Source organism: Alligator sinensis, unplaced genomic scaffold (genome assembly GCF_000455745.1).
Source record: "Alligator sinensis unplaced genomic scaffold, ASM45574v1 scaffold4_1, whole genome shotgun sequence".
Lineage (NCBI taxonomy): Eukaryota > Metazoa > Chordata > Crocodylia > Alligatoridae > Alligator > Alligator sinensis.
Genome location: NW_005841887.1, coordinates 595,113 through 608,668, shown reverse-complemented (window position 1 = coordinate 608,668; position 13,556 = coordinate 595,113). Strand labels below are relative to the sequence as shown.

Sequence of the window (13,556 nt, the reverse complement as noted above, 5' to 3'; positions counted from 1 at the left end):
CTACAGGATTCCCCAGGGCTCTATTCTGTCACCCCTTCTGTCCAATGTTTATATGAAGCCATTAAGTGAGATTTTTGCATTGATTTAGAACGAGCTATCATCAGTATGATGGTCCCGCGGTCTCAGTCCTTTCTCATTGCCTGGGTACAGTTGTGGACTGGATACAGGTAACCAAAATGAAGCTGAATCCAGAAAAGACAGAGGTAGGCAGTCTACATGACCTGGGAGGGACCGAGAGTCCTATATTGATGCGGTTCAGTACCACCTGATCAGACAGGTTTGCAGCCGCGGGATGTCCCTCAATCCTCCACTGCACCTGGATCTCCAGGTTGCAAGGGTGGCTTTTTGCAATGTCAGCTGGCTAGAAGGCCGAAACCTTTTCTTTCAGATTTGGATATGGCCACCATCATCCATACACTTTATCCATTGTTTTATTTACCTGTTTTGTTCTGTCTGTGGTTTTATAAGTTGTTTTGTTGGGAAGGGTGGCGTGTACATCAAATAAATAAATATGAGTAAATAATAGCTTCACAAAAAACAACCCTGTGCACTAAGGCATTCAGTTATCACCAAATCCTTATTTTAATCCTCATTCTGACAAAATTCCGACTGAAGTTAAGAGGATTTTTGTCTCAGTATGAACTCTACAACTGAGCCCAAAATGGCAATACTCAACCATGTGCTATATATAAATAATATTTAGTAGAAGTCATAAAGTCAATCCATGCCACGTTAATAAGTTATGTTCCCTTGCTTTAGAAATAATGAATATTTCATGCATCAGAGCTACACTGTACACATTTTATTAATAGCTTGCAAGATTATTAGGCAAGAAGCATTTAATATCTGTTCAGTAGCAAGATAATAGGACTAACGATGAAACCTGTACAGTACTAAGTGTATCTCTGAAAGGTAAGTAAACTACCTTTACAGATCACAATTAATGTTAATACTATTCTTATTGTAATTTTATTTGAGAAGGAAAGCCACTATTTTAAAAAGAAAGACAAGGACCACAGGGAAAATTAAATTGTTCATTTGTTTTAGAGATGAACTGAATGCTTTTGGGGAGCAATACATTTACTGGGGGAAAAAAATGAAGTTCTGATCAAATTTTCCAAATAGTTTCACTGAGATTTTTTTAGGGCAAAGGAAGGTAAATACACAACAGTACTGCTAATGGTAGTGGCAGTAACAATATCTCCTTTTATCCAATAAGTTAAGGTTAGAGCCCTCAGCTTCCATAATAATGGCCATTTTTAAATCTTCAATCCCCCACCTCTGCCTGAGGAGACTTGAACCCATTCAGCCCACTGTCCAAGAGGGAGCATCCTAACCATCATGATAGAGAGACATTCTCACTTGTTCTCTACCTCAATGTCCATTTAAGTATTATATACAAAGGAAATAATATATACAAGGGTAGCTCCAATAGAATGGAATAAGAGAGACCCATCTCATAATACAGTACATCTTAGTGGTTATTGCAGTCACCAAAGAGATGGGAGCCTTTGGTTCCAATCCCTGCCCTGAGCCAGGCAGGAACAGGGCTATCGAATGGGCTGGGACCACTCTCAGTCGTTCCTGGTAGGGCCCACCTGCATTGTATGAAGTATTTAACCAAGGACGGCAATTATTTTTAGGATTCTCCCCTAGGAGATGAGATACTTAGTTTCCATCTCCTTCAGTGAATGCTTAGTTATTTATACAAAATGGAATTGCATCAACAGAGACAGTGAGCATGCTCATCTCCAAATACTCCATAACCCAAGTAATTCAGGGCGCTGTCCTGGGAGGCAGAAGATACGAGCCCTCTATAAAACAGGTTGTATTACAGAGCAGCTCTGCACCCTGGGCAGCAGTGGCTATTTTTGTTCTTCCCTGCTACCCCCCCCTTAAAGGTGGCACCAAGGAGTGCTGACCCAATTCCCACTCCTCCACTGTGACCCTTCTACTAGATAAAGGAGGTACCAAAAGGAAAGAGGAGATTCATATTGCCATGGGATAAGACACAAAGGAACAGCACAGACACAGAAAAGCAACACAGAGGATGTGACAATGATGGGAGCTTTCCCTTTCTTTTCTGCACCGAGTGTATTGGGAATGTTTTCATTAACGCAGGTGTTCCAGGATGCTGTCAGTACTTTTGCCAGCCTACCTCTCAATAGATGGAGTAGTGGGCTTAGGTAGAGGTTGGGCTCTGAGCCATGCCCACCTGCCAACAGAGCTGGACTAAACCAGGCAGACATTTATCACAGGCTTCATTTTCTGACAACCTCTCCCCATCCCTTCCCTTGTTAAAAGCACAATGATTTGAGATACCTAAAAAGCACAACGATTCCACTAACAGATGCGATTCCACATCAGTCTCTAGAGCAGGCTGTGTCTTTTAGCATCATGCTATTGATCCACATTTCTAATGATTACTGACATCAAAGGTGGATACCAGGAGGGAATCTTTAAGCAGTCACTTTTCACTTTATCAATGCAGCGGATAAACCACTCTCACTACCCTTAATTCATGTACATGACAGCCAAATGACAAGATGCCCTATTTTCAAGACACTCCTCTTGCATTACTGCATTTTGCCCAAAGCTTGCTATTCCTCATGGTCCTAGCACCTTGAACGATACACAAACCCGTCCAAGGGGGAGCCCTGAAACCCCAAGTTTCTCCTCACTGTGCTGCCACTTGCCCCAGAGAACAGATTGAGGTTGCCCTGGGATAGCTTCCTATCCCAGGGTGCTTCAGTTCCACTGCTGTTATAGTGGACCTTGCAGGTACAGCAAAAGAGTTTCTGCCAGCCCCCAGGGGGGCACCCCATTTTCTGGCTGAGAAGAAATTATAGGCCCCCCTTTTCATGGAGAAAGTCAGCCTGACATAGCACTCTCCCAGAAGTCACTCCCTCCAAAAGCAACCAGTAAGGAGACAAACGACAAAAGGATTTATTATAAAGCATTATCTACCCTGTCTTCTAATTATAATGACACAAAACAGATCGACTCTATCTTTCTTATTTGTAAATGTCTTGCTAACAGGAAAAAAAAAAGTGTAACTTTGTATCTGATCGAGAAAAAAACAATAGAAATTTCAATTACATGATTCAAAGGCTGTTTCAGGTGACAGGACTCATATTAACACTGTGTATTGTTCTTTAGGAGACTGTATAATTCTTAAAGCAATCAAACAGAATCTTTAATATAATTCCTAAGCATAGAAAATAACTATTAACTATGCAAACATGTGGAAATCCAATCTAAAATGTGCTTACAAATGTTATCTATAAGAACAGTTTGGGCTTTTACTATTTTTAGAAGTGGGAAAAACTTTGCTTTGATGTGAACTCATACATTAGGTTCAGTTTTAGGAGTTTTCTTCATGTTTGCATGGATTCCCATACTAAGTAATGTGTAACTGGTAGTTGTGACACCATAAATGGAAACCTGAGAAGGTTTCTAGGTATCCAAGTGTACTACAAGCACACAACTACAGGAAAACGAGGAACACAGTCAATACCAAGAGCATTCAAAATCTAAAACGAACCTTTCTTCTAGCCTTGCTAATGATAGAGCATTTTGAAATCTGCTATCTGTATGAAAACTCTTAGGAATGTATACACATACCGTTAATCCATTTGGCTTCTGGATTATGAATTATGAACTCTTTTCTGAAAAGATCTTCTAGAGACAATCTGGTTTCTGCTGAATTTGTAAGTTCATCTAAAAATAAAGAAATGAAAAGCACCAGGTTAAAAATTTCCAGTAAAAAAAAAAAAAATTATCTACACACATTTACATTTCAATTAGAAATCGTGGTGATTATATCATTAGATTATGCATCTCAAAAACAGGCAAAACTCCTACTGAAGCTAATAATAAGGCTTTATTTTTCTACAGAATGGTTCCTCAGCAGATATAACAGCTTGTTGCAAAACCTCTTTCTCCATTTCACAGATCATAAACTGAGACACAGAGAAGTAAAGCAAGTTGCCCAAATTCATTGAGGCACCCAGGGGCAGGAGTAGGAACCGAACCCCTGTGTCCTGCTCTAGCACTTTGAAAGTCTGCCTCCAAAATAATGAAGATACTGCCGGTATGGACACTGCAGGATCAGACCCACATTGATTTCATTAATGGATATTTCTAAAGATACCTTTTTGTCCTGCGACATGCCAGAGATCCGGTGGGTTGGAGCAGACTAGATTAATCAAGTCTGCTCTGCACACGAGCTGAACGTGCACTGTGCTGCGGCACATGCAGTTGTATAAGTGGCAAAATGTGCATCAGCGTGCAGAAAACAGTGACGGTGCATTTTGAACTAGAATAGCTTCACGGTCTTTCAGTTCAAAAGTGCGCCATTGCCATTTTCTCAGCGCTGATATGCATTTTGCCACTTACACAACTGTATGCGCTGCAGCGGCAGGCACTTTTAAAAGCACCAGACGCTGCAGCACAAGCATGTGTACAAATGATTGTTTTATTGTACACAGACATGGACTTCCACAAAACAACCAATTCAGAATGAAGCTTCCTTGTTATAAATATTGAAATATTAAGTGAACAGAACCACTCTGCCCTCCCCTCACCCTGACACCCCAGCCCTGCAACACTCAATATGCACCTTAATACATTAAAGTCATGAGCACTGTTAGCCTGAAATGTGGTAGGGTTGGAGTGCTGTCGTAGCTGCGATGGTCCAAAAAAGACCTTTATTTCCTCTCAACTCTACAGCTGGTCCAATAAAAGATAAACCTTAAAGTGATGTTCTGTTCTTAGGACCCAACGGCTCAATTAACGTTCGTCATACCACAGATATTAGTTTCATCTAGATCACAGGCACATGAAGGAGCTCATTGCTTTTGGCGGCGTTTGTAATAAGTATTTCCCAGATATTAGCAAATACAGGTTTATCTCACAATGCCAAGGTTAGACATGTACATGGTCAGCTCTTTAAATCATAGTTTAATCAGTATTGCGCAAGCTACCAGTAGATTACATCAATACTGTGTTGAGCTCACATTTCCTTTTGCTTCCTAGGGCCTTGTTACATGTTACACTGTGAGCTGCACAAATGTTGATCAGAGTTAGTGGTAGCTTGATTTTGGAGCAGGCATACTTCAAGCCAGCAGAGGCCTGGATGAGTGAAAGCTAAGAATCCCCCCCCATTCTGGGCTTCTCCCTGCTGCCTCAGCCTCCCCCAGTATCCCCACCCCAAGCTGGGACACTGAGTAACATGGATCAGAGTTAATCCTGCCCTGGAGTGGCATAACTTTGAGCCACCTAATGAGTGCTTAAAACTCATTTCAGGTGTTAATGTGTGAGCAAACCAGATGAGGAGAGGAGAGGAGAGTGCCAGGAACTGTCCCAAATTACCATGTAACAAGGCCCCTACATAATAAACCTCCCAAAATCCCAGTATGTGAATGCTTCTTTTTTGTTGCACTCGAAACATTGGGCAGGAAGAGGGGTTCTCATTTTTTTTTTTTTCCAAATGTTGGCTTTTCAGATTTCCAGTGACAAGTTGTTATGTTTAAAAGGGGGGAAACAACAGACAAACTAGAATTACAGTGGGCAAGTGGCAGTCCTTCTCCCCTTTGGCTCACCAGTGCATTCCCCATGTACTTCTAACAGAAAAAAAAAACATTGGCTTTCCAGAAGAAATATCCAGCAATACACTCAGGGGTGAAAACCATGAGCCTTACTGGGGTAAATGAAGTCAATAGCAGTTTTTTCACTGACTTCACTGGAGTAGGATTTTGCTCTTAGAGAGCAAGGTTCTGGTTTAAGCCTCCTAAAATCAAACCCCAGATGAATTTCTGTCCTCTCACACTTTGTCAATACTGCTTGCTTCAGCTATTTCTCTTAGCATTTATTCACAGCTTGCTGGCTGCTTTGAAAAAATCTCCCCCTTGCACATAAGCTCTAAACTTATCCTTAACAAAATTCTGAGCATGACCTCGCATTATGTCATACTCTACTAATGCGCCCAGGTCTTTCCCCAAAATATTAGTAATATTAGGAACATTGGTCAACTCTCTCACATTTGAGTCTTTTTCAAGGCTAACCACATACAGCTCTTAAAGCTTTTTCTCATAAAACAGACCTTCTGATCTCCATGAAAGCTGTGCTGCCCTCTTTTATAACTTTCCAAGAATCTGCATATCTTAAATTAAGGAAAAAAAAAGTCTAATACTGGACACATTATTTCAAATGCAGTTTTACCAGGGCTTTTAAACTTATTTTTTCTCCATTCGTACCTTATCTCCCTGTTTCTATGTCATGGGACCTTATTATCTTTTTTCTTATTACTACCACACACTGACCTTTTATCTTCAAACTCCTGCACATCACTACCAACCCCTTCCCCTTCCTTGGTTCCACAAGTTTATGATATAAAGAATATTTTGGTAAGATATTTTCTCTCTCCTGAAGCAATACTCAGTAATTCCTAAGATCAAATTTCCAGACTTTTCTCCTTCCCATTTCCCTCACCCTATTCAATTCCTTTTGCTTTTTGGCAGCATCCTCCAGACTACCAGCTACCCTCAATCTGTCTTTCTGCTGTTATTTGCTCTTTTTGACACAAGGCATCTCTATCGCAGTGCTGAACTGCTTGTGAAACTGTTAAATAGAACTGGTGCTATTAGTCATATTTAAAGAAATCACCTTCCAACCCTCCATAAAGCTCTATTTCCATTTGCTATGACCCTATAAACTGGAGTAGTTTGCTAATTATCAATCAAGTTCACCAGTCTTACTAGGGTGCCAGATTGTTTTCTTTATCTGAATCACTAGCTTTTCTCAATACTTTATTAAATACCTTATTAAATCAATTAAACATGACAATATAAGGAAATGACATAAGAAAAGAAATCTGCAGACGCTTTGTTTGGGATTCTTATCATTTACATCCCTACTGGGGATGTAAATAGCACTTTAAAAATGCAGTTTAAACCTCCTCTAATGACACTGGTTAAATGATTAATTAATAACACATACCCTGGGCCAGTACCTGCCCTGCCATGGTAAGGGGCTGCAGCCACCTGCCCCGAGCAATGCAGGGAGCCAGGGGCTGTGCACAGACCCACTCGGGCACAGCTGATGCTGGAAGTGAGGGAGCAGACTAACCAGTACTAGTCTCCCCTCGTCCTTCCCCCTCCTCCTCACTCATTCCTTCTGCCCCACTACCTTCCAGTTCGTGAGGGGCACCTCGCGGCTTCCCTGGCCCCTTCCCTGCCAGACTGCACCCTGCCCTGCTCCACCCCATGCTAAACGATAACTGGTAAGCTACAACCAGTTATCACTGGGCTACTTGGTTAAACAATTAAATGTTTAACCATTCACATCCCTAATACCTATTAACTCATTTTTTTATATAAACAAAGCTTTTGAAACTAGCTTTTAAACTGAAGTTAGCATTTCTATGAATTCTGTTTCACCATTAACTGAAAAAATAGGGATCTTCTCATTTTATTTTTTTTGATGCAGCATTTGAAAGTAACTTCTGTCTAATGCTAAACTACTACTGAAATGAAACCCAGTTTGTAAGCTTTGATAGTGCCTTCACTCTTGATCTTCAATTACGTCATTTCTGGGGAAAATGTTGGTTTGACATCAAAAGACTCAGAAATGCTGTATTAAATTTCCAAAATGCTTAGCTTGTACATGGCTAGAAGAACTATTCCTCGTGTAATCTTTTAGGATACTGCAGTAGGTGAATTGTGTCTATGTATATATGAACTGGTATGCACACTGTACACTATATTTTCTGTCTATTGTTAAAGGCAGTCTTTTCCCACTTAATACTTATTATCACATTAGGGACTAGTATACTCTCTCCTGTTTCCATTTTAGACTTTATTGAATTATTCACTAAAGAGAGAACCCTTCTCAAAGGCATAGTTACTTGATGGACTTTTATTTTTCAAGTTGAAAAATTATAAATGTACATACACACATGTGAGAGAGAGAAAAAGAAGGTGGATTACAAGTCAGAGTAAAATTCAAGTGTTGAGAAAAAACACCCTGCTACACACCTGTGCTGTTCAAAAAACAAACAGCTGAACAGCTCAACAACTTGTGCACATTTATACACAAAAGCCAATCTTTTTGTGATTTTTGACAGAAATAAGATTGAGTAGAAATGCACTAACGTGTACTATTGATAAGATAATCTGCAAATAAATGAGAAGACAACTCAGGAAGCACTAGTACCTCGTAAGTATTGCATACTTGTTAAATGAGAATAGCTGAGTTGTAATTATTTTAGTAAATCGTGTAGTAGTCTAGCAATTATACTCATTTACTTTGTGTAAGAAATTATATCCTTATAAGAACTCAGTATGACATCTTGTTTTTAAATAGTGGCTGAGCCTTAGAAAGAGACATCAGTTTATTGAGACAACGCTACTGGGTATATAGAGAAGTAAAGTGAGAATTAATGACCGTTTACTGTACTTGCTATGCATTAAAAAGTGGAAATAGGTTGATGGAAGATAGGTGCTAATGAAAAGCAGTTTGCTAATTTACAAAGCAAATTAGTGGCCTCAGTCTTGTTTGCATACAGGTGTCCATATATATAAAAAAAAAATAAAAGCCTTGGGCTCCATTCCTGGTAATTTAAAAAGGCAGGTGGAAAACTGTAACGTGGGGGAGTATCAGCCTGGCCCTGAATAAAATATTCACCTGCTGGATATAATCCAAATTTATACTGAGGATTTGCTTTATTCAAACATTTTCAGTCTAAGCATCCTCTTTATATTTGGCTGATCCTAGGGTTTCCCTGGAGAATCTTCACTGCTAATCTCCCTATTTCCTCTACCTTAAGAGATACTCCAAACCCAGCTGGATACAGTTAATTTGCTACTCTGACTTGGTAGTAATTACCTTACTTCTGTATACATGGTTCAAATACCTGATATGAATATATCACACTAAAAAAACCCTGCATCCCTACTTCAAGCCTGCCAACTTTTTACACAGCCTTTTGAACTAGCATCATCATTCGTAGGGACAAACACAGCCAAGCGAGTATTGTGTGGGAATGGAAAGCCATATGTACAAATGCATTCACGAGCCAAGCTACTTCCATACTTTACAAAGAAGCCTTCTGCTTCCTGTACCTGAAACCTAGGATTTCTCTCTTTGGACTAAGTCCAAATTCTTGGATGAAAACAACAACATGCAACATTTTGTATGATGCAAACAAATAGTGAAATAAAAGGGCAGTACGAAGCATCAATCTCAGAAATGTTACTGAAGAATTCTTTTATGAAAGGACCAAACAGAATTTTAAATATAACAGAAGAAATTAAAACAACATGTAGGTAGGTAACAGAAATGTCTGTAGTTGTGGCTATGAACCAGGTCTCTCCATTAGTCCATTAGACTTCAGTATAAAGAGAACAAAGAAAACAGTGTTATGTATAGGTTCAGTCCAAAGATCACTTCTTTTCCTCTCCCTTAATTGTCAGATCTCTTTCTTTACCACTACTTCCAACTCTAGAGATGAAAAGCATTGGTTCACGATTGATCTACTCACACAAAGGCAGGCTGCTTCCCTTGAGAAACCATGAACTCACACACTTTTTTGACCACATTTAGCAGAGGAAGCCTCATGGCTCTTCGTTCAGACCCTGAGGACATCTTGCACCATTCCCATGATCATGCTCATCTGCTTCAGGAGCAAAGTAACAATGGCCATTAACCATAACTCCTATACTCAACCGAAAGTGGACAGTCACTTTGAACTTGTGATTGTATTTCTAAAGACCCTGACCACAATCTAAAAACAGGGTCATTGGAGATATCACAGCAGATAGGCCTTGGACTGGGAGCCCATTTCCAGCTCTGCCAATAAGTAGGGTTCCATGCTCCTTTATGCTTAAATTTGGCACAATAAAGCCTTTTTAAAGTACTTTCATATCTGTGGAGGAAAAGCATGATATGAAAGCAAAACAGTATGATGACAACAGGGTCTTACTTGCATTCCCTAACATTAGTTCGAGGAAAATAACTTGAGCCAAGATAGGAACATCAACATGAATCATTCTCCACACTCAGTACAGTACCTAACAAGCTAAAATTCTTCTTCTCAGCAAAACCCTAGCATAGCCAACTTGGAATTTAACTCAAAGGCTCTGGGAAAATTTATAAACTGATGGATAGTCACAATATGAGTAAACGATTAAATGAGGTTTTTTTCAGTGTGAAGAGTTAAATAAAAACACAAGTAGGGGTACCTTTCTCTTGTGTAAATGACACAGATAAACTTTAATTTTAACTTAACATATGATATTACTACTACTGCACAATTAGCTGATTCATGAAAACTTGCTCAAATTAATGATACAATTTCAACTTTTCTTTCTACAACTCGTACTACAACTTCTTTAATATGTATCAAGAATTTCCACTTGGTTTCTAACACTGATCATGCCCTTTATGAAAGAAAATGAAAAAAATATTTGTACATTTTTTTTAAATTTCTAAGCAACTAATGATGTGTCAAGCTCTTAAATAACTTTTATCTTACAAAGCATTTACCCCGTGTTAGAAGCAGTAACTCTGAATTCAATTACTGTTTGAAGTTTGTATCATATATGTCTGCCAAAGTTCCAGGTATAAGAGAGCGGGTTTATATGCTCTGCAATGCAATATAGGCTGGGGACAGAAATTACACTTAGACTGGTCGAAGTGTTTGGAAATCAGTCTATACCTGTAACCATACAGAAGTTCGGTGCACACAGATTGGTCTAAAAAGGGAGCAAATAGTCTAAGATAGACCTAGTTCAAGGTACGCTCAAATCAGATGGATCTAGGTTAGGCAGGTGCATCAAACTTCTCTACCAGTTACTTATCAATTCAAATTAGACTGCTGTCCTCTGGCATCCCAGCTTCCTTTGTGGCCCCCACTGCCCCTCCCTTGAAGAATGGCACACTAGCACTTAGCCTGGACTTGGCTGATCCAGCTGACTGCCCAGCTGGCTCCACTCCTGAGCTCTCCCAGAGCCAAGTCAACACAGCTTCTCTCCCCAGCCATGCCTCTGGCCATCTGTCAGCTGCAGACAGGGAGCAGAGGGAAGAGCAGCTTCTGTGTCCCTTGCACGAGCCCCAGGACCTGGGCGCCCAAGTCCCCAGGCTATGACCCCACACCGTATCATGAAGCACCCTATGATGTGCACACAGACCCAGCACTAACCCCAGGAGAAACCCTGTGCTTAGTCACACCCTATGGAGCCCAACCCTGGCTCCTGCACAACTAGCCAGGGACCCCCATGCCCCCATGCTTGGGTGAAGCCCCAGAGACCCTGACCCTGGCTTTGACACCACAGCTCAGAGGCCAGAGCCAGGTACCCTTCCACCTGGATCCCAGTATGGATGACCTCCCCCTCCCCTGAGCAGGAGCTGGTGTGGATGGCTCACCTCTGGTGGGTCAGGTTGACGGAAAAGCATTGTGACTGGGTCTGCATGGAGGTAACCCTGTGATCTCTGTGACTCAGCCACTGCTAGCAGGTACCCAGGCCATGTGCACCTGAGGTGCTGCGAAGCTTTTTTGGCTACAGGGTCCTGAATAACTAGATCAGAGGGGAAGGCACTAAGCATCTAAGCTAGGGCAAGCAGGCAGATGCCCCTGGAAACTTCAGGAGCAGGTGGGGTGTGACCAGCTGCCTTTGTGTTGCCCGTAGAGGACACTGGAAATTTCCAGGACAGGGCATAGGGCATTGCCAGAATCACAGGGTGTCTGCTGGAAGCCCTGGAAAGTTTGACGTTATGGAGCTGGCCTGGCCAGTGGAGCCCCAATCACTCTGGAGCAGGGGTTGCACCTAGCTACAGTGAGAGGGAAACCTACAGCTTTGCTTTAGTGCCAGGACTTGCACCTATACCCACTCACCATTTCTTCTGTCCATCCACCCTTCCTCCTGCTCACAGCCAGACCCTCACCCACCCATCAACGTGGAGACCCCATGGCTACTGCCACAAACCATGGATGAACCTGTCAGGCAGTAGCTGAAGTACTCTTTCTGGCAATCCAGCTGCCTACCACGTGGCTTCATCAGCCAGGGCAGGAGAGAGTAAGCTGGGTCCCTGATGATGAGGGGAGGGACCATGATGGTGCCAATGATGAATCTGAGGACTCCAGGAGTGTAGCACCCATTCTCCATCATCTCAGGGAGTGGAAAATTGCAAAAGATGTGGACACCATGGGCAGTGCCTACCCAGCCGGTGAAGATGTGGGTGAAGCAGCATGGTGGTCGAAGATCCTTTGCAGGATGACAGAGAAGGAGCCCTTGCCACTGATGAACACCTGGGCACCCTTGGGCAGGCAAAGGATGGGGATTTGGGTACTGTCCAAAGTGCCCACACAATTAGGAAAGCCCATGTGGTGGAAGCTGGCAACTACATCCTGTAGGTTGACAAGGTGAATGAAGCAGTGGGCCAGGACATCCTGGATGACCAGGCACACCTCCCAGATTGCCGCTCCAGCCATAGACTAGCAAAACTGGTTGACAATGTGAAGGAGACTGCTGTGCGTGGCAGGCTTCATGATGGAAATTGCTACCCACTTCTCTGGGTGAGGGGTGGCCCTATGCTGATCTCTTGGCATACAATGTGGGGGGTTAACTGGGCAACAATGTCCATGAAGGTGGCCCAGTGCATGGAGAAGGTCTGGACCCAATGCTCATTGTTTTAGGTGTCCAGGATGATCCATTCCCACCATTCACTGTTGGTGGTACAGGCCCAAAACTGATGCTGAATGGTTTGGAGATGAGGCCAGAGGACTCTGACTTACGTGGCTTCCTGAGTGGATTCATCCTCATCAGCCACATAAAATTTGGAGGCCCAGTCTAGGATGCTTGTTGGGTGCAGGGAGCATTAGATGGCCCCATGCAGGACATCCAGCTGCTAGCTCAGGGGCCCATGTCCCATGGTGGCCAGCTGCCCCATTATGTCCAGGTGGGCATGTCTGAAGTCCCACAGTGAGAGTTGTGCAGGGCAACAAGCAGGACATGCTGTAGCTCCTGGATCTTCCTGCTTGGGCATGGGCAGTGGGATGCTACAGCAGGGTGCAAGCAGGCCGGAACATGGAGGCATGTGAATTCAGGATGGATGGTGCTCACTCTGAGACTTTTTTGGCAACCTAGAGCTAGGCATGTGGGAGGGTCTGCAATGATGTGCCAGGGGGGTGGGGTCATGCTTGCCCATGCTTGGCAGCCAGTCAGGGGTGGCCCAGGTGCTCAGCTGTCCTGGGCAGTCTCCAGAAGCCTGGGAAACCTGTGGATAGGGCTGTGCAAAGCTTCAGGTGCCGATTCGATTCAGAGGAGATTCGGCCCAATTTGGTGGTCAAATCACCAAATCCGAATAGAATCAAGGGATCAATTAAAAGGTCCAAATTGATTCAAACTCTTCAAGCTGATCTGGGAAAGATTCAGAGAGCTACGGTGATTTGGGCAGTCCCTGCTGGCTGCAGCGGGGAACTGGACCTGGACTCCAAACTGATATGTAGGGGGTAGGGGAAGGGGACCCGGAGGATGAGGGAGGGGACCATGAGGGGT

The 13,556-nt window shown here is 42.6% G+C and overlaps 1 protein-coding gene across 1 annotated transcript in view; it reads right to left on the bottom strand.

Annotated features, from left to right (window-relative positions):
- Nucleotides 1–13,556, bottom strand: part of DPP10 (dipeptidyl peptidase like 10) — a 393,708-nt gene that overhangs the window by 361,332 nt on the left and 18,820 nt on the right. Inside the window, exon 3 of the mRNA XM_025196931.1 lies at nt 3,625–3,720. Within this exon, the coding sequence (XP_025052716.1) occupies nt 3,625–3,720 (96 nt within the window). The remainder of the gene's footprint in view (nt 1–3,624; nt 3,721–13,556) is intronic.